Source organism: Pinus tabuliformis, chromosome 1_1 (genome assembly GCF_031772625.1).
Source record: "Pinus tabuliformis cultivar Carrire ecotype Pingquan chromosome 1_1, CPIR1, whole genome shotgun sequence".
In the NCBI taxonomy this organism is placed as follows: Eukaryota; Viridiplantae; Streptophyta; class Pinopsida; order Pinales; family Pinaceae; genus Pinus; species Pinus tabuliformis.
In genome coordinates this window covers 487,438,276-487,459,379 of record NC_142297.1, presented here as the reverse complement: position 1 = coordinate 487,459,379, position 21,104 = coordinate 487,438,276, and the positions used below count along the sequence as shown (strand labels likewise).

The following is a 21,104-nucleotide window of genomic DNA, read 5'->3' as shown; positions in this document are numbered from 1 at the left end:
AACCAGATGGTCATAGTATCTTGTTGAGTGTAGATTGGCTGTCAATGGATTGACACCAAGCCCCAGTTTTGTATTCTTGTACTAGTGGATATTTGAGGGTCGTTATTCCGGGTACGGGAGCCCTAGACTATTGTATTATTCAATTTGATTGATATGACGAAGTTGGGTTTAAAATTGTAAAAAGTTGTCTATATTTTGTGCACTAGTAGATTTATTGTTGTTTATATTCCGGTGTGGAAAGTAGTTTTGTTGTGATTCTTGCTTTGGTAGCGTCAGATATTTAAGATTCTATCCCAGACACCAGGGTCGTGGAAAAACAACAGTTATGAGCGATTTCTGGAGCATTTTATGAATTTTTATCACTGTTATGATTTAAATATGACTGTTGTAGGTAAATAGTGAAATGAGCAGGGGTTAAGAGGTCAAACCAAAGGCCCAAGGCCTTGAAGATCACTTGCCCAACTTGTCCAATCTTTCCTCAATGAATGTGGCACCTGAAAACACAAAACTTGAGGCAAATATCTTAGAAATTAAATCTGCTTCAGAATTCAATTTCACCACAAATTCTTCAATAACTGGCCCTGCAAAAAATTCTAGAGACTAGATCTTATCATCAACGGCTTAGATCTAGCTCTATTCCAACAAATTTCCTCGGATCTAGACAACCTTCTGCATTGGTGTTTCCTCTAACTCTCTTCCATATTTTAGGTAATTCTCACGATGGATTCTCCATAAAATTTGATGCCCTAACCATCACATCAAGAGGGAACCCTAGGTGCTAATCCTTCAACTTGGGGATTCTTTGAAGGCTTGTGCTTTAGTACTTGTTGAAGTATATCAATCATAGCCTTTTCTCTTGTCTATCTAGACCTTGGATGAACTTCTATCTCGTCAAATATCACAACCCTAGGCCTCGGGTAGTCTTCCTTTCAAGGTGTTTTTCTTAGAAGTCCTCCTAGCTTCTCCCAAAGCTCGTACTTTCATTGAACCTTTCCATTGAATGAGCCACCTTGCCTCACTTAAAACCTATCCTAGGAACATCTATCACAAGTGAGGGATATTGGGACTCCTCCTTTCGGTGAAAATCCGAGAAGAGAAGGGGACATAGGCTATGGTGACAGTGGGCCTTTGTCCCAAGGTGTTGTTGTGCCCTCTAGTTTTAGCCTATTTACTAGCCCTGCTAGTTTGTACAACAACAACACTACTTCAATTGAGGTACGGTTAGTGGGAAGAAGAATCAAGATGACAACAATAGAGGTTAGAAATGGTAAAGGACTCAAAATGGAGACCTTGTGAACAGTTACTTTTTCCAAGTCATTTTGTTGAAAGTTTTTGTAATTTACTCTCAAAGTTTGAAAACTAGCCTTGTCAAGGATTGTTAATTTGACAGCTCAAGGACGAATTCCTTCCTTTGGACAATGTTCCTCATCAAGAAAGACCCCTACTAGCCCTTGGAAAAATTTAATTTGCTCAAGGAAAAATATTATTTTTAATGATGGAACCCATGTGCACAAAAATTCAGGTCGGCCTAAAGGTCAAATTGGATCTCCTCCACTGCATATAAATACATATCATGTCGCATCACTTTGGAGCATCATCAACTCATCACTTCTCCCTTGATTGATTTGGTTCATACAGGTCTGAAAATAGGAATTCCAAGTTCACATGTGCGAAGGGAAGGAGGCATTTTCTGTTTTCTGTTTTATCCTCCACTGCATATAAATACATATCATGTCTCATCACTTTGGAGCATCATCAACTCATCACTTCTCCCTTGATTGATTTGGTTCATACAAGTCTGAAAATAGGAATTCCAAGTTCACATGTGCGAAGGGAAGGAGGCATTTTCTGTTTTCTGCGTTGACATTATGATTGGGATAGTTTGACGAACCGTTGACCAACTTTGACTTGTTTTGATTTGGTTTGACTTGGAAAATTTCGATTTTGGAAGGCAGAATTGATTGGTAAAGAAGCCAAACTTTTTTGGGCAGCTTGACTTGGGTTTATCGCAGACCTTGACTACAGTTGATGGTAGAAAATTCTGAAGTTTGACCACAAGATTTCTCTCTTTTGAATGACCTTTTGTTGACTTTTTTCATTGGGTTTGACTGAGCTTGGAAGGCTACATCCTTTGACTGTTGAGTGAGCTATTTTGGAGGCACTTTGGCTGCTAAATGTTGATTGATTAGGGAATCTTTGATTGCTGTTGACTTATGTTGACTTTGACCAAAAGTGTAGACTTTGACTTTGGATCAGATTTGACTTTTGGGCTCATCTCCCATTGAATATTGGTTAGTTGAATTGGATAGGTCAAAGTTGTTGACCTTTGATTCATTGTGGATGAATTGGAACATTGTATCTCTCTATTGAACATTTGATGACAATCTAATAGAAGAAGAATTTTGAAAGGGTTTTTTCCCTTGTGGGGTTTTTCCCTGGTCTTTGACCAAATCTTGTGTCTCTTATTATTTCTCTTGGCTGTCTTCTATTGTGCATTGCAATGTTGTGGGGGAGCGGCCCCCCCACGAATCCAATCCCAATTCGCGCTCTGCTTGGGAGCTATTCAGGAGCGCACTCCCTTAAAAAAAACACTCCTTGGTTTTTAGGGAGCGATTAGGGGAGCGGTCGGGAGTGCCTGCTCCTTGACTACTCCCCTTCGCTCCGGGAGCAATTTTTAAGAGGGGGATCGGTCGGGGAGCGATCACTCCCGACCGCTCCCCCTCTTAAAAATCGCTCCCGTCGGCGTCGGAAAAAGCCGCGCCACTGAGAGAGAGGGGTGACAGCCGACGACGGGGAGGGAGAGGAAAGGGAGGGAAAGGGCAGTGGGAAAAGGATAGAAAGACCCTCTCCCTTCGCATTATTCACCATTGGAGAGAGCAAGAGAGAGTTCGAGAGAGTTTGGAGCTTGGAGAGAACAAGACAGAGCAAGAGAGCGGAGCTTGGAGGAGCTTGAGGAGCTTGAAAGGGAGATTGAAGCTTGGGATTGAAGGCCAAAGAGGTAGGATCTACACTCTAATCTAGCATTTTTGATTTTAATGTTCATTGCTAAATAAAATAAAAAAATTCTCTATTTCCCATTCCCATTCCCATTCCTCCATTTTTTTGCAGACTCAAAGCTTCAAAGTTCAAACATCATGGCTATATGGCTTAGCATTTTCTTCTTGTTCGTTCCTTTTTTGGTTATTATGGTGTTGGAGAGTAGAAGGAGGAGGGTTGATCATGATCAAGAAGAGGATGAAGAAGTGGGTTATAGTGGATTTGATGAAAACCCTGGAGAGGAGTACCTTGGTGAGGAGGAAGAGAGTGGACATGATGAGGCCCCAAAAACTAAACCTGACCAAACCCCATTGTGGAAATATGTTTCTAGGCCCGAAGGAGGGAAAGGAGGTGGAACCACTAAATTTGCATGCCCCCATTGCAAAAAAACTTACACAGGTTCATATACTCGTGCCAGAAGGCACCTCTGTGGGAAAAGGCCATGGAATGAAGATAAACCAATACGAATCAAAACTTGTGTAAGTGTGTCAACAACAGATAGAGCCAAATTCATAAGGGAAGAGGAGAAAGCCCAATATAAATCTAAAAAATCAAAGGGTTTCTTTGAACATAGCTCACAATCACATCAACATGCACAAAGAACTCCTTCCGCATCCTCCCATGGAAGTGGATATGGAGGCACATGAACAAACATCTCTTTAAGGCGTAGAACCATATCAGATTTCCTTGACAAAGGGTGCACGAATGATGAGGATTCAATTTATCAGTTTCTCTATGTATGTGGGATACCATTCAATGTTCTTCGCTCACCTTATTGGCATGAAATGGTTTCTGCCATAAATGATGCCCCCAAAGGATACAAGAGCCCTGGGTATGACAAGGCTAGAACCGTTGGACTTGAACATGAAAAAGCAAAAATATCACATTCTTTGAGTAGAATGACAAATTCTTGGATTGAGCATGGGATGTCCATTATATCTGATGGATGGACAAATGTAAAAGGAAAGCCATTGATAAGTGTTCGGACACCTTGGTCAACGGTGGTCGCTACATCCACAAAAAAATCTGGGTTGATCGACCTCGAAGGGAATCTAGCCCTGCGGCCTACTAGCAAGGCCTAACCCTAAGGGCTTTGGGCATAATGGACCCTGTGACCTCTCGAACGGCGAGGCACTGATTTTGACCAACTGAGCTAACCCTTGGGGCTTGATAAGTGTTCTTGTTGTTTCTGTTAGTGGTGCCATCTTTCTTTTAGCCTATGATTACTCAGAGAAGTTCAAGACCGATATCAACATTGAAGAACCATTACTTGAAAAAATTGAACGTATTGGGCCATACAATGTCATCCAAGTCATCATTGATAATGTTGTTAATTGTAAGGCAACGAGAACAATTATTGCGGATAAATACCCCAACATATTTTGGTCTGGGTGTTTGGTTCACATAATGAACCTTTTGATGCATGATATTATTAAGAACAAAGACCAACACTACAAATGGATTGGTGATTTCTACAAGAGAGGCAAACAAATGATAAAATTTATTACAAATCATAACAATACACATGGGCTTTTCCGCAGTCACTCAATATTGGAGCCGTTGAAGATTGCGAAGACTAGATTTGCTAGCTATTACCTCACCTTCAAGCGCTTTTTGAAGGTAAGAGAGTCATTGGCTTACATGGTATGAAGTCTACACTAACAGGTATTAAAGGACAGGGTTACAAATGCAGCTGACAAGCAAGGTTTTGAACAGGTGGAGGAGACCACTGTTGATGGTCTGTTTTGGGCATGTGTGAGGCAGGTATTGCAATTCAACAAGCCCATTTATAGCATGATTCATTTTGCAAATACAGATAAACTAGTGATTGGGGAGGTGTATGAGCAGATGGATACCATGTTGGAGCAAATAAAAGATATTGTTTAGGAAGATGATCCCAACTTGTATAGATTGATTCACAATTGTGTGTGTACATGGTGTAATAAAATTAATGTTCCACTACATGCCTTGGTGTATATCCTTATGCCAAAATAGTACTCTCCATCTTGGTTGGGCCAACCTGCACCTGGGGGTGGGGTTAGGATCAAACCCTATACAGATCCAGAGGTATCTAAAGGATATATGGAAGCATTAGACAAGTTGGTCCCTGAAAAGGAGGAGTGTGCTAATCTTGTGGCAAGTGGCCCAAGAATTAGCAATAGATAATAGATTTACTTGTATTTTCTAGTTTCTACTAGTTTTTATAACTGTTGATTCTTTCATATTTATTATGATATTTTTTGTAAACAATATATGACAATTTAAGTTTGAAGTTGAAGTTGTCAATTATAACTCATTGGTAATGAATCATGAATATGATGCTTTGTGAAGTTGAAAGTTGTTTCATTTCATTTCATTTTATAACATTTCATTTCATGTTAGATATTATTTGTTGTAATGGTTACACTTAACTTACAAGTACAACTTTGGTGATCAATGATGATAAATGTTATATATTGAATTTTGAAAGCTTGAAACTTTAAGATTGATGAATCATGAGACTCAATATGTTGTATGTTACTATGTTACTAACTTGTGGGCGTGGTTGATGAAGATTATAACTTCTAGATGATTGTTGTTATATGGTTCAATCTATGTTTTTTTATGCTTTTTATATCTAATTAATCATTCTACATGCTTTTGTTGACATATATGCATCAAAATATAAAAAATATAATATATATATATATATATATATATAGATATATATAAAATCGCTCCCTGAATCACTCCCAAACCGGGAGCTTCTGAAAATGTCGCTCCCACTCCCGCTCCCCGTTTTCGCTCCTGCTCCCAAGTAACCTTGTTGCATTGGAATTACTGTTCTATCTACAATTGCTCAGTGTCATTGGAAGATTGAATTTATTTGAAAAGTGATTGCTAATTGAAGAAGAATTGGAATAAGTGATCGTGCTAAGCATAAAACACTGCAAAAATTAAGAAGATAAATTCAGAGAACTTTTTGTCTATGGTAATCTAATAATCAGGATGGTAGTCACAAACACACAATGCATTTGTAATTTGATTTCTAACTATTAAGCTATCTTGCATTTGATAACATACATATTTAGAAGAATGAATATGTCTGTAACGTATTGTCTGATTAGTATACTTCATTCAGGTTGCCATTAACTGGTGCATTTGTAAAGGAACAGTTCCCATTCCTGGAGTAAAGACTCTACAACAAGCAAAAGAAAATCTAGGTGCACTTGGTTGGCGTCTTAATTCAGATGAGATATTTCAATTGGAAACTGCGGGATGCAAGTTACCTCGCAAAATGATCCAAAATATTTTTCAAACCAGATGATGTAATTCATTACCTTCTTCTGGCATGCTCTTTCATGCTTTTCTGCAACTTATACATCAGAATTTGTATAGATTTGTTAGCTCTACTATATGCCATGATTTCCTAGTAGGTGTGTATTATGCTTTCCTTTTATACAAGTATTATTTCCACAAACCAACATTTATGCACATCAGTGATAATTTTCCCTTTTTATGTGCAACAACAGTGAATGCACAGGCACAATACCTTGTGCAGCCTTTATGCAGCATGCTGATGGAGACAGCTCCAGAGGACTCCTGATAATTTATGATTATAAATAGAAATCTTATTGCTGCCTGTATATGGTTCCCAGATTCAAAATCTTGACATACATGGAAACCAAGGTAAATTGAATAGAGTTTCATTAGATTTATTGCAATGTTCTCTAAGAATTCAATGTTCTTTCTTGCAAAGTTTGCATTGGTTGCAAATTCTGTGTCTTTTATTCTTTCTTTCTAACCATTCTTGTTAGAATTTCTATCACTATTAAGAATAATAGCTTTAACTAAATTTCGGTACATTTGCATGTTTTGTTAAAGCACTTTAATAACTAATTGAATAAATAAATAATTGGTACTTTGATTAATACTTTAGAAGAATATTAACTATTATATTTGGACTCTGGAACTACAGGTTACTGCAGAGCAGCCCTTATTCTGATGCTGTCTTTCTGGTACTGTCAAATGACTGAAGGCATTGAGAAATGCATACTGACCGGCATAAGAATTGTGCCGTAATTAGTCATAAAAATTCAAATAGCAGATAATTGTTATCCAAACCTTGTTTTTTTTCTCCAAAAGAAAAAGGTCTACTCGTTTTATAGATAAAAAGAGTGCTTATGTATGGCTTCTCAGCCTGATAAAGTAGCTTTTATAGCTTAGAGCTTCCATTGGTCTGTTTTCCTTGTATGATTAAACAGTACTTAAATATACATTCATGCAACAAAAAAGGGAGAGTGTGATGTTTTTTTGCATTGCAACAGAACTCCTCACCCAATACCTGTGCTAGTAAGAAAAAGTTCCAATGAAGTGCCAATAAACACAATAACGGAGGGACTGGTTAACCAAGCACCTTCACCTCTTTCTCATATGTCAAAAGAAGTATCCGGATCATGGAAGAAAGAGTTCCTCTGCTGTATGCTTGACTGGCCCCGGGCTTTTGTGACCTGAATTTTTTGATAACAAAGCAGCTTGAGAGTTAATCTCCCTGTACATACATGTGAAAGAAATATTTTGGAATTTTGTGATTTTTACTCCAATGGATCTGAATCTTGGTTGATGGAACAGATCTATATCTGAAATTCTCCCTCCAGCCTATAACAACCTATGAGTCTCCAATACAGCCATTCTTTTGATGCCTGCTTCCCAAGTAATGTTGAGGAGAGTAGAGACCATGAACAATTCTGCTCAATTGTTGGTAGCTCTCCCTATGCCTAGCTTGAAGGTCAGTTTAGCTCCAGTGGGCAATATAAACCATCCCCCCACCATGATGCAGCCCAGGTTTCCCTGGGAGGCTCCATCACAATATACCCTGGTGAGGGATGGGTCATAATCCAATTGAAGGATGAGGTGGGGAGGCTTGGGTTGTGTTGACCCTGCCGCCTACACCTACTTACAAGTTAGTGAGAAAAGCCTTCAGCCCCACAAGGTGTGGTTGGTGGAAGGGAACTTAGAGAAGGGGCTGTCAAACTAATCCCAACTCTCTCCGTTTGAGCTATCTCCTAGGTTAGCTAAGGGGGCTAGTCCCTAATGAAAAGTTAAGTTAAAAAGATGTGAGTTTCTAGGAGAATTGTTAGAGTTAAACAGATTATTTCACTAAGGTTTATAAGAAAAAATGATATGAGCAATAACTATCAATACATAAGATAAGCATGAAGTACATAAACAACCAGTGCCTTCAAAGTATTGCTCTTTAAGAAACGAAATTGAAATTTGCTTAAAATGAAGTGAAATGCTTTTAAATGGAAAGCCAAAATAACCCTGAAAAGTGAAACAATAAATTGTTAACACAAGATATTATAAATGCTTTCAAGATGAATAAGTCTACAAATCAAAGCATGGAAATTATTTTTCTCAAAAGGATACAAAAAGAACTCAAATGTTAGACCAATATGACAACATGCAATTGAGTTTGCAACCCAAAACAATAGTACTTGAAAGTGAAATCAACCATTCATGACAATATGCAATTAAACCAAAAGATGAGTCAATTTCCAAGTACAAGAAAATTAAACTTGTTGCAAAATTAAAAGAGATTACAATGCTTGCATCTAAAGTGCCCCTTGAAATAAGATTTGCATGTGAGACTTTAAACCAAAGCAAGTGTGACGGAATGTTGTTCTTGGTTCATTTTATTTGATTAGTGCTAAGGCAAAGTTACAATTGAATTCTAGTCCTCAGACTTCATCCTCACCCAAATATTTGGATCTCACAATGAGGAGTCAATAGAGGTAGAAGCTCCCTAAAAGTCTATTCAACCAACTTAAGTTGGAGGTAAGTTTTAGTGAGACTTCGGATCTTCTTATACTAAAATGTCTAGAAGAAGTGCAAATTGTGTTAATTCCCCCAAAATAAACTAATGCTTCATGCAAATGCTTCAAAGAGAAATAGTTTCCAAAAATTGAGAGGCTAGACTGTAAATAAGTTCATATGTGTTTGCACCATTAAATGGAAAATACAAGTAAAATGAAATAGATTTCTTTAAGCTACAATTCTTTCAAATAAATGATAGTGCTCCAATAGTTTTTATGACATATAACATAAATTGACCAAGTAGTGAAACATATATTTGAAGAAATTATGAAACAATTAAAATTTGCCAAAGTATGAAGTGTTTACACATAAGATGAGATTTTCTCAAGTTTACAATTTGGAAGCATATGCATGTGGGAATTTAAATACAAGATTAGTACAAATTTGCATGTGGAGTTAAATGTGTTGATTTTGAGCATGCACAATATGAAATTAAAAAAAAAAAAACTGGAAAGCTAAGAAAGACAAGAAGGAAGATTAGGCCACCCATAAGAATCCCTCCTCTAAATAAGGAAGGGGGATGACATGGGTGTGAAAATTCTATCATTGCAACAACTGATTTATTTTACCTACATATTTGCCAATAAGTTATTTACGAAAACCTTTCAGCAAACATTAAAATAAATTCTGTTGTAGATATTGCACCATAATACAGAAACAAACACATGCACAAGAATCAACACATCAACACGGATATTTTGGACAAATGTCCCCGGAAAAGCCCAATGCGGGGAAACCGGTGCAGTAGAGGAGGATTTTATTAATCAACAATTCTTCAATACAACTGGGTGCCAAACTGGCTTACCCAACAGAGAACAAATTCTCCAGCACTTCTCCCAATCTCAACGTTAGGCTTACTAGCTTCTACACAACTTCCAGACCTATTGCGTCAGCTCCTGCCTCTCTGTGTCAGCATTAGGCCTCTCTGCATCACCCATGCAGGCCTTTCAGTGACTGTGCAATCTGCTGCCTCTGCGTTTCCCTGAGAGGTTCTGCGTCTGCCTCTCCAACCTCTGCGTTGATATTCTGGTGCTATTCTCAACTCTCTGTTCCGTACCTGCTGCTTCCTGCTGCTCTCCAGACCACTAGTTCAAATTTCTCAGCTAACCCCGCTCCAAAAATCGAATTGACTGGTCTCCCTCAGTGTGTCCAACTGAGCCTCAAGCCTCTTATTATACTTTTCTTGTTGGTCCTTCAATGGACGAGATTAAATCTCTAATCAACGACTAAGATTAGATTTGGCTTGATCCATGACTTTTGGAACCTTATAACCCAATTTTATTTTAATACCCATTAATATTTTATTTTTCTTAAGTTTCGACTTAGGAACTCCATTAAAAATATTAATTATTTTAATATCTCCCAAACTGGTTAGAATATGCCCAAACCATTTCTGGGTCTTGGAGGTCTCATGCACTTTAGCCTCTCCACCAAATTTCATGGCTAGAGCACATCTGATGCTACCCCAAATCAACACTCCCTCTTAGTGAGGATTGTGCTCTAGTAATATTTCATATTGAACATTACTCTGACTATACGGCACTGGTACCTATGCTGATGCTAGGCCTCTCTGACCAACATCTTTTGCATTGTTGCATCCTGTATTGCTGCCTATGGGTTTGCCCCTGCCACCGCTGCATTCGTACGACAGCTCCCTCTACATTCATGCTGCTACTGGTCCTTTCTCCCAACACTGCATCTGTACTGCAATCTCTTCTTGCCATGATGCATCGTGCTACTGCACTGCAACATCACCCCCCTTTCTTGTACTGAAATGGATTCTTTATCATCGCCATCTTTTCCCTGAAATATTCAAACTTTTTTCTTCCAAGGGAATTGGTGAGGATGTTTGCCACCTGTTCCCCTGTAGGAGTGTAGCTCAACTGTACAGCTCCTCGTTGGGCACAGTCTCTGACAAAATGACACCGAATATCAATATGCTTTGACCGATCGTGAAACATTGGATTCTCAGAGAGCTTGATGCAACTCTGATTATCACACATGATCGTGGTCGCCTCCATCTTTCTTTCGAATATGTTCACAAGCAATTTTCTAAGCCATATGGCCTCACACGAAGTTGTGCTCGCAGCCATATATTTTGCCTCTGCTGAGCTCAGAGCCATGGATTTCTATTTCCTACTGCACCAGGAGGTCATTCCTGATCCAATGTTGAAACAATACCCATAGGTACTTTTCCGATCCACTGAACGTACAACCCAATCTGCATTACTAAATCCACTCAATCTGATATCCTTACTCCTAGTGTACAAGAGTCCATAATCGATTGTTCCCTGTAAATACCTAAGAACATGTTTGGTTGTTGCCCAATGCGCCCTCTTTGGCTACACCATGAACTGGCTGAGGGTGTTGACAACGTAACAAATGTCTGGCTTGGTATTGACCAGATACATCAGGGACCCTATGAGTTGTCTGTATAAGGTGGGATCAACATCCTTGCCTTTTGATGCATCAATCTTCTTCTAGTTGGTGATCATTGGAGTAGCCATTGGTCTACAATCCTCCATCCTGAATCTCTTCAGGATTTCTATAGCATATCTTCCTTGCCCAAGGAAGATCTCCCCCTTTTGCTGTCAAACTTCCAACCCTAGGAAATAATGCATTCGTCCCAAATCCTTCATGTCGAATTTCGTGGCTAGATTCTTCTTGCAGTCCCCAATGAGGCTAGGCGATCTTGTCAGGAAGAGATCATCCACATACAATACTAAGATTAGAGGTTCATTCTCTACAATCAGATAGTAGAGGTTTGGATCTCGTCACTCTTGACAAATCCCATCTTTTGCAAGTAGCCATCAATTCGACCATACCATGCTCTAGGTGTTTGTTTTAGCCCATACAAGGCTTTCTTCAATCTGCATACATGGGACTTCTTCTCACGTGTCTCAAAGCCCTCTGGTTGTTCAATGTATATCTCTTCTTCTATCACCCTGTTCAGAAATGTCTTTTTGGCATCCATCTGATGAATCTCCTAGCCCATTTATGCTGCAAGGGATATCACGGTTCTAATAGATGTATACCTGGCTACCGAGGCGAAGGTCTCTTTGTAGTCAATTCCTTCCTTCTGAGCATACCCCTTAGCTACAAACCTAGCTTTGTATTTCTCAATACTATCATCTGCAACGTATTTAATCTTGTAGATCCATCTCGAACCTACCACCGATCTGTCTTGAGGCCTTAGTACTACCTCCCAGACATTGTTCACCATTGTGGATTTGTACTCCTCTACCATCACATCCAGCAAAACCTGATATTGAGCTGCCTCCTAAAAACTAGTAGGCTCCCCATCCTGAGCTACTAATGCTTGATATCTATCTGGTTGTTTTCACTCCCTCTTGTTGTTCCTTGGCACACCGATGAAGTCCTTTGCATCTCGCAGAATCTGACAAAGTTCCCTGCTCGTTCTTCCTTTGCCTGCAGGTGCTTCTGTTAGCTCCTCATCATCCTGTGATTCATCCTTATCGGAGAAAGAATTCTTTACTTCCATTGGTTGAAGAGGTTTGACCAACAACTCCTCTTTTGACTGCTCCTCGAAAGGCATTTCTTGAAACTTTTTGAAAGCCCTGTCCTCCACGAACTTCACATCTCATCGAACTACTACCTTCTTGCTCCCTGGAAGATAGATTTTTTATGCCTTAGCATTCTCGTTATATCCCACTAGATATCCTTTCTTTGCAGTTTGATCCAGCTTCTTCCTCTTTTCCTCCGGTATGCGGCAATATGCTAAGCTCTCAAATATCCTGAAATGACTGACTTCAGGCGTCTTCACTATGAAGACTTTCTCTGGAGTAATCTTGCCCAATGCCTGATGAGGAGTTCTATTTTGAATATAGACTGTTGTGTTGCATGCTTCTATCCACAGGAATTTTGGCATATCCTGATCATACATCATGGCCCTAGCTGCTTCTACAATAGTCATGTTCTTCCTTTCTGCTACTCCATTCTGCTCCGGATTGTAAGTAGTTGTCCACTCTTTTCTAATGCCCTCCTTAGCACAAAAATCAGTGAAGTCCTTATCGACATACTCCACCATTATCTGAGCGCAAAAATTTTATTTTCTTCCCAGTCAGATTCTCCACCAGAGCCTTGAACTCTTTGATTCGACAGAAAACCTCGTCCTTGGTTTTCAGAAAATAAATCCAAGTTTTCCTTGAGTGGTCATCAATGAACGTGAGGAAATACTCTGCACCACTAAGAGCTTTGGTGGACATAGGTTCGTAGATATCTGTGTATCAATCCTAGTACACTCTTAGCCCTGTTCTTACTTCTATGAAATGCTGCTTTAGCATACTTTCCCAGAGCACATCCTTTGCATACATCATCTCGTTCTGTGCTAAGATCCAAAACTCTTGTTACAGTGTTTCTGAGAATTCTTAGAGCCCCATGGTGAAAATGTTCCATTCTTCTATGCCATAGTTCGTTCAAATCCTTGTCTCCATGACTACCTATTACTGCCATTGGTGATTTTAGTTGTAGTCTATACAACCTATTACTTTTGATCCCGATCTGCACTTTCTTTTTCCAGCTTCGGTGTTTGACATATACTTTCTCCTTGATGAAGACAACCTCATATCCTTTTCCTTGAAGTTGCGACACGGAAAGTAAATTCATCCCCAATCCTGGTACATGCAGTGCATTGGTAGCACAAAACTGCTCTCTCGTTTCTGTTTGAAAAACTATGGTACCCCTCACTACTAGAGTACACTTTGCCTTGTTCCCCATGGTGATCTGAAAGTTCATCGTGTCCTAATAATCTAAGAAACATTCCCGGATTTGTGCCATATTCCAAGAGGCTCCACTGTCTATATACCATACCTCTGATGATGCAGACCTAGTCACACAAGCCATTTCTTCTTCCAGTCTGGAAGCCAACATAGAGAAATCGAAGTTATTGTCTCTTGTGCAATGTTCTGAAAATTTGTGCGAGTCTCCTGACATAGATGCCTCTACATCATGGTCTCAGCCCATAATTGATTTTCCCTTCCTGTCTCTGATTACTTGCCCTAATACCGTGTGAAAATTCTATCACTGCAACAACTGATTTATTTTACCTACTTATTTGCTAATAAGTTATCGGCGATCGACTATCGGCAAGGTCCCAGGGCACATGCTTAAGGATTATCCGCGGTTCACAAGATTTTTGTGGGGTTCGATCTGCGATATAACGTTGTATCGCTGGGGGAGGGCTAAAACACTTTAACGTAGGAAATCCCTACATAACCAAGGCAGACTTCCCTTCTTCTCTCTCCTCCATGTGCCATCGACGATCGGCAGATTAGTGGGGTTTCAACTTAAAAAGACCTACAAAACCACTGATAGTGATATAAAGTGGTGCATCATCGGGGGGGGTGAGAAAACCAAATACAAAAGAAAAGCATAAAAAAACAGGGCCATGGAGACCCTTTTCTCTCTCCTCCAGGGGGCCACATGGCGGCATGTGATTGGTTCTCAAAGTTGAAATGGTAGCTGACATCAACAATGACATGGAAGTACGGATATTGACGTGGCGAGTGGACATATGTCACTCATTTTTGGCATTTTTAGGGGTCCTATGGGCCCATTTCTGGGTGCCACGTGTCACCACTCATAGCGTGACACATGGCAGTGATGATGTCACCCCACAGATCGGCGATCGCAACAGTTGAGGGGAAAAGCTAAATCCGATGGAGCCAACGACTGTGATATGTGGGAAACCCCTAGACATGATAAAGTATTACGTCATGGTCTATAAGGATCTCGTGTCCAGACTATCAGCCCATGCTATGGAGAAAGAAAAAGCTTAAGACATTGGAACAGTGTGATTGCGATATGCGGGACTCCTCCCCTGGATGCTATAAGTTAGGAGCTATGATTTAGAAAGAGTTCAGGTCTGAGAAATCGGCTGATGAGGGAATTCTGCAATATCAAGAAAAAGGCCCCCCGCGCAGTTATTAAGAAATTTTGGCACCAAACACATGGGAATTTGGTTCCAGCCCCATTCGTATAAGGAATTTCAATAAAGGGGCTATAATAAAGAGAGGCTAAGGGGGGAATCCAAAGGTGCCCTTTTGCTCGTCCCATAGGCATAAGCCTATGCCCTTTCACCTGTATGAAGAGGTGAATGCTTGTGCCCCTTGAGACTTCTATCATTAAACTAAGAATGCACCCCCAGGCCGAATCAGGGTGCCGACTATGCTCAGAAGGTTTTTATGGAAGAAATCGACGAGGTCGGTGCCGAAAGTAGCTGCAGAGGAAGATATAGGAGATCAAGCCTTTGAGACCAGGAACAGTAAAGCGTCGAGGGATTCAGTAGAATGTTTGAAGCCAAAGTGATAGAGCCAGTCACAAAGGCGGTTGTAGCAGTGAATCAGGAGAGGGAGCATTTAAAACCAAGTATGGGCGCCCCCCAGAAATAGCTCTTCGTAACCCGTTCTCAAGGTCGGCGCTGAAGGTCTTAAAGATGAAATGGCGAGAGTTCGTTGTAGTGCAGGAGCATATGTTGTGAACCAAATGCAGCCATGAAGCAGGAGTGATTACAGGGATGGGGCGCTGGGATTTTGCATTAATGTCGAACTTATTCCGCGATTTTGTGATGTGCCTTCCTCTGTGATGCCATTATTATTATTCTTAATGTTTTTTGGATACAGAACCTCCCCTAGCTGAGAGAGCAAGCTAACTTAACAAATGAAAACTCAGCCCAGGATTTTATGTATGAAACAATGATTGAAAGCACCCCCTCTTCTTATAAATAGGGCGTCGCAGCACTGAAAAAAGGGTTTCGAAATTTGAGAAGAAATTCTGTTATTTTTTGGAAAATTGTATCACTTAGTCACATAGATCTCTTGGAATATTATAGGATTGGTGGTGATTCCTCTTCTAAAGTATTACAGTGTATTATTTCCTTGTTTCATTCATCTTATATGTTTTCCTCTTTCGAATTCATGCATTAATATATTCTATACTCTGATATTTCATACTTTTCAATAGATTCATTTGCATTAAAGTGTTAATGCATATGCATGTGTGAGTAGTTGAAATCATATTTTCAAGTTGTATTTCGTGAAGCATATCACTCAACTTATTTTCTATCCATTACATCTTCCTCTAACTCAGTAGTTATAGTAAATCTCATGGTTTCAGGCTCTATGTTTTATATATAGAATTCTTGGTGCTTTGAGTTTTATATCCTGAGTTGTCCTTTTTCTTTGACTTCTCCCATTTATCTTATAAAGTTGATTAAAACTATAAATCTTTTAAGTGCTTGGCCTCCACTATTTATGTTATATTTATGGGAACTATGTGCGTGTAGAAATGCTGAAACATATGGCTTGTATCTTTGGATGAAAGAACCAACTCTCTGATATATATGTATAGAATATGGGTGGTCTCTCCTCCTGATTGAGAATCATTTGAGGCACACCGATTTAGATGTACCCAGGCGTTGGTCTTGTAAGTAATCCAAGGTTGTCTTTGGGAGTGACAACACCATCAATGACGTCTTCATAGGGGTGATCTTAAATACCTTTTCTTCAGCCTAGCTCTAATACCATGTTAATTTTTCTTAGGGATTATTGTTCTTTTCTTTAAATAATTTCATTTCATCATTTACATATAGAATTCACCCCACAACTCATAACATTATTCAGATTTACAACATTATTCGGCAACATATGCAATTATATAGAAAGAACAATATCATCATTAATGAAGCAGAATGTAAAAGGAACAATAGAAGAAAATAATTTACACATAGAGACACCCTAATTGGTCAGATACCAAGGAAAAACCCACTACAAGGAAAACCCTATCAAATTCTTCTTCTTATTATATTGTCATTGAATGATTCAACAAAAGAGAGTACAATGATCCATATCTTCTACCATAATCCTATCTCGAAAAATAAACTAAAAAACATCCATGATATTAACCCAATAATTCTAATAATCAAAACCTTGATTCAGAAGCCTTCAGTCTACTGCCACTATCTGCGGTCAACTGTCAAGATCTACGGTTAACTGATGTAATATACATTCAACTGTAAAATTCAAACCTTAGGTTTCAACCGCACTAATAGAGTGTCGTTTGTGCAACTAAAACCCTTCAACCACATGCATAGGCCTAAATGTTTGTGGTTACGACTGAAGTTTCCTTATAGCATTCCTGCAGTTGGGAACCAATACCTTAGATCACACGTGCGAGCTCTAACCCTGCAATTTCAAACCTGTGTGAACCAATCTCTATGAACTTCCTCAGACTTGTGCAAACCAAAACCAAAGAAGAGAATATAATAATGCTTAATGATGATATCCAAATGAGGTTAATATCACTTGTATTTATAGGATTCCAAGAGAGACCAATTTTCTTTAGGGTCAATATGATCAAATGTGCACATGCGGGCTTTAATTCAAAAATACACTTTCCCTTGTCCAAATTGAGTGCTTAAATAGTGAAAATTGGTCCCCTCAAAAAGAGGAATCTCATGCCATGGTTGGAATTTATCATTGAGCTTACAAATTAACATATATAGGTTTCCAAAGGGGTCAAATGGATGACCTCTTGGGTGCCCAACCAACTTGAAAATATTTGAGGTCGACTTGTAAAATTTTGGAGGGAAACCATAAATTCAAATTTCTAATTTAATTTTCTTTTTCTTATTGATGGAAATGTTGACCTTGGCTACAATTTTAACATAATGAACTGGGCAAGGCACAAAAATTTGGAAGTTATTTCAGAAGACAACTTTGATTATCATTGAGCATCTTAGTTGACAAGTTGGGAATGGAGCACATATAAACATATGGAAGGACAATTTTCCTTCCAATAGTTTGTTGGGGGAATAGGAGGACCTTTGAGCATTAGCGGTTTGGATGCAAAGGGAGGGATGCAACACACTCAAAAACATCTCCTATTGGAAGGAACAAGGGCTATGGACTTGATGGGCTCGTCCTAGCTTACCTCTCCCTCTCACTCAACAATGTGACTTATTGATTTTTACCTTATAGGTATGACTCCAACCTCTTTAGATACCCATGATCATCAAACATGGAGATTATGTCTACATCATCAATATTTTGTGAGGGAAGGATATGCTCATCTCATTAATCGAATCCCCCATCCTAATTCGAACAAACTATGCATGGTGATTTGGCATCAAGATAAACTCTCTAAGGTGAACATATTTTGCTAGGCATCAACCCATCAAAAGATATTAACTACAGAGAATCTGATGCAAAGGAAAAAAATATGGTCCTTCTCGATGCCCTCTATGTGGTGTCGCAAAGAAGAGTATTCCTCACTTATTTAAGTCTTGCTCCTTCTCCTTATTAGTTTGGCAACTGGTGATTATTGAAATTCTACATGTCCGTGTTATTCTATCCTTGTGGATGGATATGTTTGTATTGTGGAAATCAAATTACTTGTGGCCAAGAAATTCCTTGTCTATTATTATTCATTGTTGGAAGGAACATCCAAAATTCATCTGTTGATCTATATGGATCATGAGAAACAATGTAATATTCAATGAAGAATAGGTGGATCCACTCAAATTACCCCCAAGTATTTTGTTCTCACATCAAAATAAATTTAAAGTCAAGGATTTTAAGATTTTTCTTTGGACGATATGACCTCTTTAGAAACAAATTGGCTCCAATTGGGGAAACCTCTAGATCATGCTTGCAACTTCAAGTGTCGACCTATCACAAAAAGGGTTCCTTATATTAAAATGTATTCCTCAAACATTCAACATTGGCAAAAGAGAAAAAATATATTTTTTTATTTTTTTATGGTGCCTCGAATGGAAAACTAGGAGTGCCAAGAGTAGGAGGGGTATTTTTTGGTCCTGACAAACAAATTAAATTGTAGTAAACTTGGGGGTTGTGAAAAGCAACCAATAACCAGATAGAATATTTAGCTTTGTGGAAAGGATTATACCTAGAAATATACAGGAAAATCACAAATCTAATGGTCTTTGGGGATTCGTTGATTGTCATTTGAGGAGCCCTTGAAATAAATAGGCACTCAATAAATCCCCGTATATTCCAACGAATTTTAGCTCAACTCCAACAATTCGAGCACATAGAACTATATCATGTGTTAAGGCACTTAAACTCTAGTATCGATACATTGGAAAACATTGGGACCAAAATGAATCAAGAAGTGATGGAATTGGATCATAATATTTCAACTATATGTCCACTACCATGAATATTATTCTCTTGATAATAAATTTTATACTGAAATGTTACATGGATAAATTTGAATATGTGAAGCCTCCGACACACTCGTAACTACCAAAGAAAATCATAATCACTTTGATTAAGTTTTTATGCTAAGGATATGGGATCGAGGCAATAAACCTTGTTGTCTTTTCTACACTTACACCTAGCGCACTCCCACTGTCATTCAAATTCATCAGAGGAAAACTCTAGCACAACTCACATTGGATTTCACTGGGAAGAATGTGGGAAAATTAATGTGTCTTGGGCAGCCGCCCCTCCCCTACATTTTTCATATCAAATTTCAACCTTGGAAAGCTTTCCAATGCATCTTAGGCCTGGTTCACTTTGGGTGGAATTTATTATTCATAGGCACAATGAATAGTGCAAGGGATTATCTCAGTCCCAACGAAATTCCACCTATTGTATATATAACACCGAGACCTTAAGTTTTGTTCTTGCATATAATATTAAGGAGAAGATGTTGGAAATACTGAGAGGGGGGGTGAATCATTATTCCTTTTCAATTGTTATTTTTACCAGTTAAATCATTTATATTTAGAACACAAAATGAACAATAGGAATAAATTATTTTATTAATATAATATTTACAATAAATTAGGTACAATATATATAGGGCTCCAACCCTTGATGAAGACACCAATCTTCAATCTCACAGGTTTCAACCTGTTGCCAAGCACAACTTGGTCTTTTGTGAGGCTCCAACCTCTAGGGCACCAACCTTGTGTTTAGGAGCACCAACTCCAAGGACACCAATCCTTCCAATTCTGAGGCACCAACCCCAAGGGCTCCAACCCTATAGTTTTTCTTTGTCAATAATTTGTTTTGATTGTATTACACTACTTTCAAAATCTTCTTCACTATGTTCTATTAATCTAAAGCTTCACTATAGTCTCCATGCTACATCATCAATGATAACCTGTCTTCATACGAAGGAGTCTTCACAACTCTTCATATTGCCCAAACATAGTCTGCAAAATTACCTCACGATGATTCCAAATAGCCATCATGATCTCCAATAATGTCTCCAAGATCTGTTGATGTTTTTCAAGAGGATATCTTTGATAAGTTGTGCTAAGCCCTCAATGTCTACATAAAAACAATTCTCTGTTTTCAACCTTCTGTTCTTATGGTTGTGGTAGTTGTTTCAAGAGTGATTGCTTCTCACTGCTCTTACTATCGCGATATCTTACTTCCAAGAAAGAAACTCACAAACACTTCAATGTTGGTGTTGTCTACTGCTCCCTTCAAACAATGACAGATGAAACTTTATTTCCTTTCACAGAACTGTTCTTCAAATTGCATTATGTACTTCTTCCATAGATTAATTTATCACAGGTCTGAACCTTTCAAAGATTAACCCAATCAACAGAATTGCTTCGTCCTTCGGCTTCCTTATGTCCCACTGGATCTTCGGCTTCCTTCCTTCTCGCTCGATCTTCAACTTCCTCTGTTCCTTCAAGTTCACGAGTTGTGAATTGTTACTTCTTCTCTCAATAATTAGTACCCAAGATCCACACCTTGAAGTGAAGTGTTTTAACTTGTTTTTATATGAGTTTCACCAATGACCAAAGGACACGTCTATTGGAGGGAGGCCGACTTGTATATTAAAAATATATATCAAAGAGTCTTTTATCCATAGACTTGATTATTCACAAAAACCATATAAGAGCTACTATACCCACATGGAGGTCCCACATGCCACGTCATCACCTTTAATCCTGCAATCACAATTTCATGAGAATAAGAGTCGTTCGTTTAATCCCGCAATGGAAAATTCATAAAAATTAGAGGTTTTACAAGTGTGCACATGCTCTGTCTTCTGATGGAGCGGATGTGATATTCAATGAACTATTTTAATGAATCCATCGGGTCCATAATATTATTGCAATCAACAGTCTGGGGCCCACCACTCTATCACAATTGATGGTCTATAATATTATCGCAATCATCATTTTATCGTGACATCCCGTTAAGACTTGT

At 38.8% G+C, this 21,104-nt stretch overlaps 1 protein-coding gene across 1 annotated transcript in view; it reads left to right on the top strand.

The window, feature by feature from the left end:
* PLR1 (NAD(P)-linked oxidoreductase superfamily protein) overlaps positions 1–6,662 on the top strand; it is a 262,291-nt gene extending 255,629 nt beyond the window's left edge. The window contains exons 8-9 of the mRNA XM_089392128.1: positions 6,158–6,344; positions 6,549–6,662. Of these exons, the coding sequence (XP_089248254.1) occupies positions 6,158–6,343 (186 nt within the window). The 3' untranslated portion in view covers position 6,344; positions 6,549–6,662. The remainder of the gene's footprint in view (positions 1–6,157; positions 6,345–6,548) is intronic.
* The last annotated feature ends 14,442 nt before the right edge of the window (positions 6,663–21,104 follow it).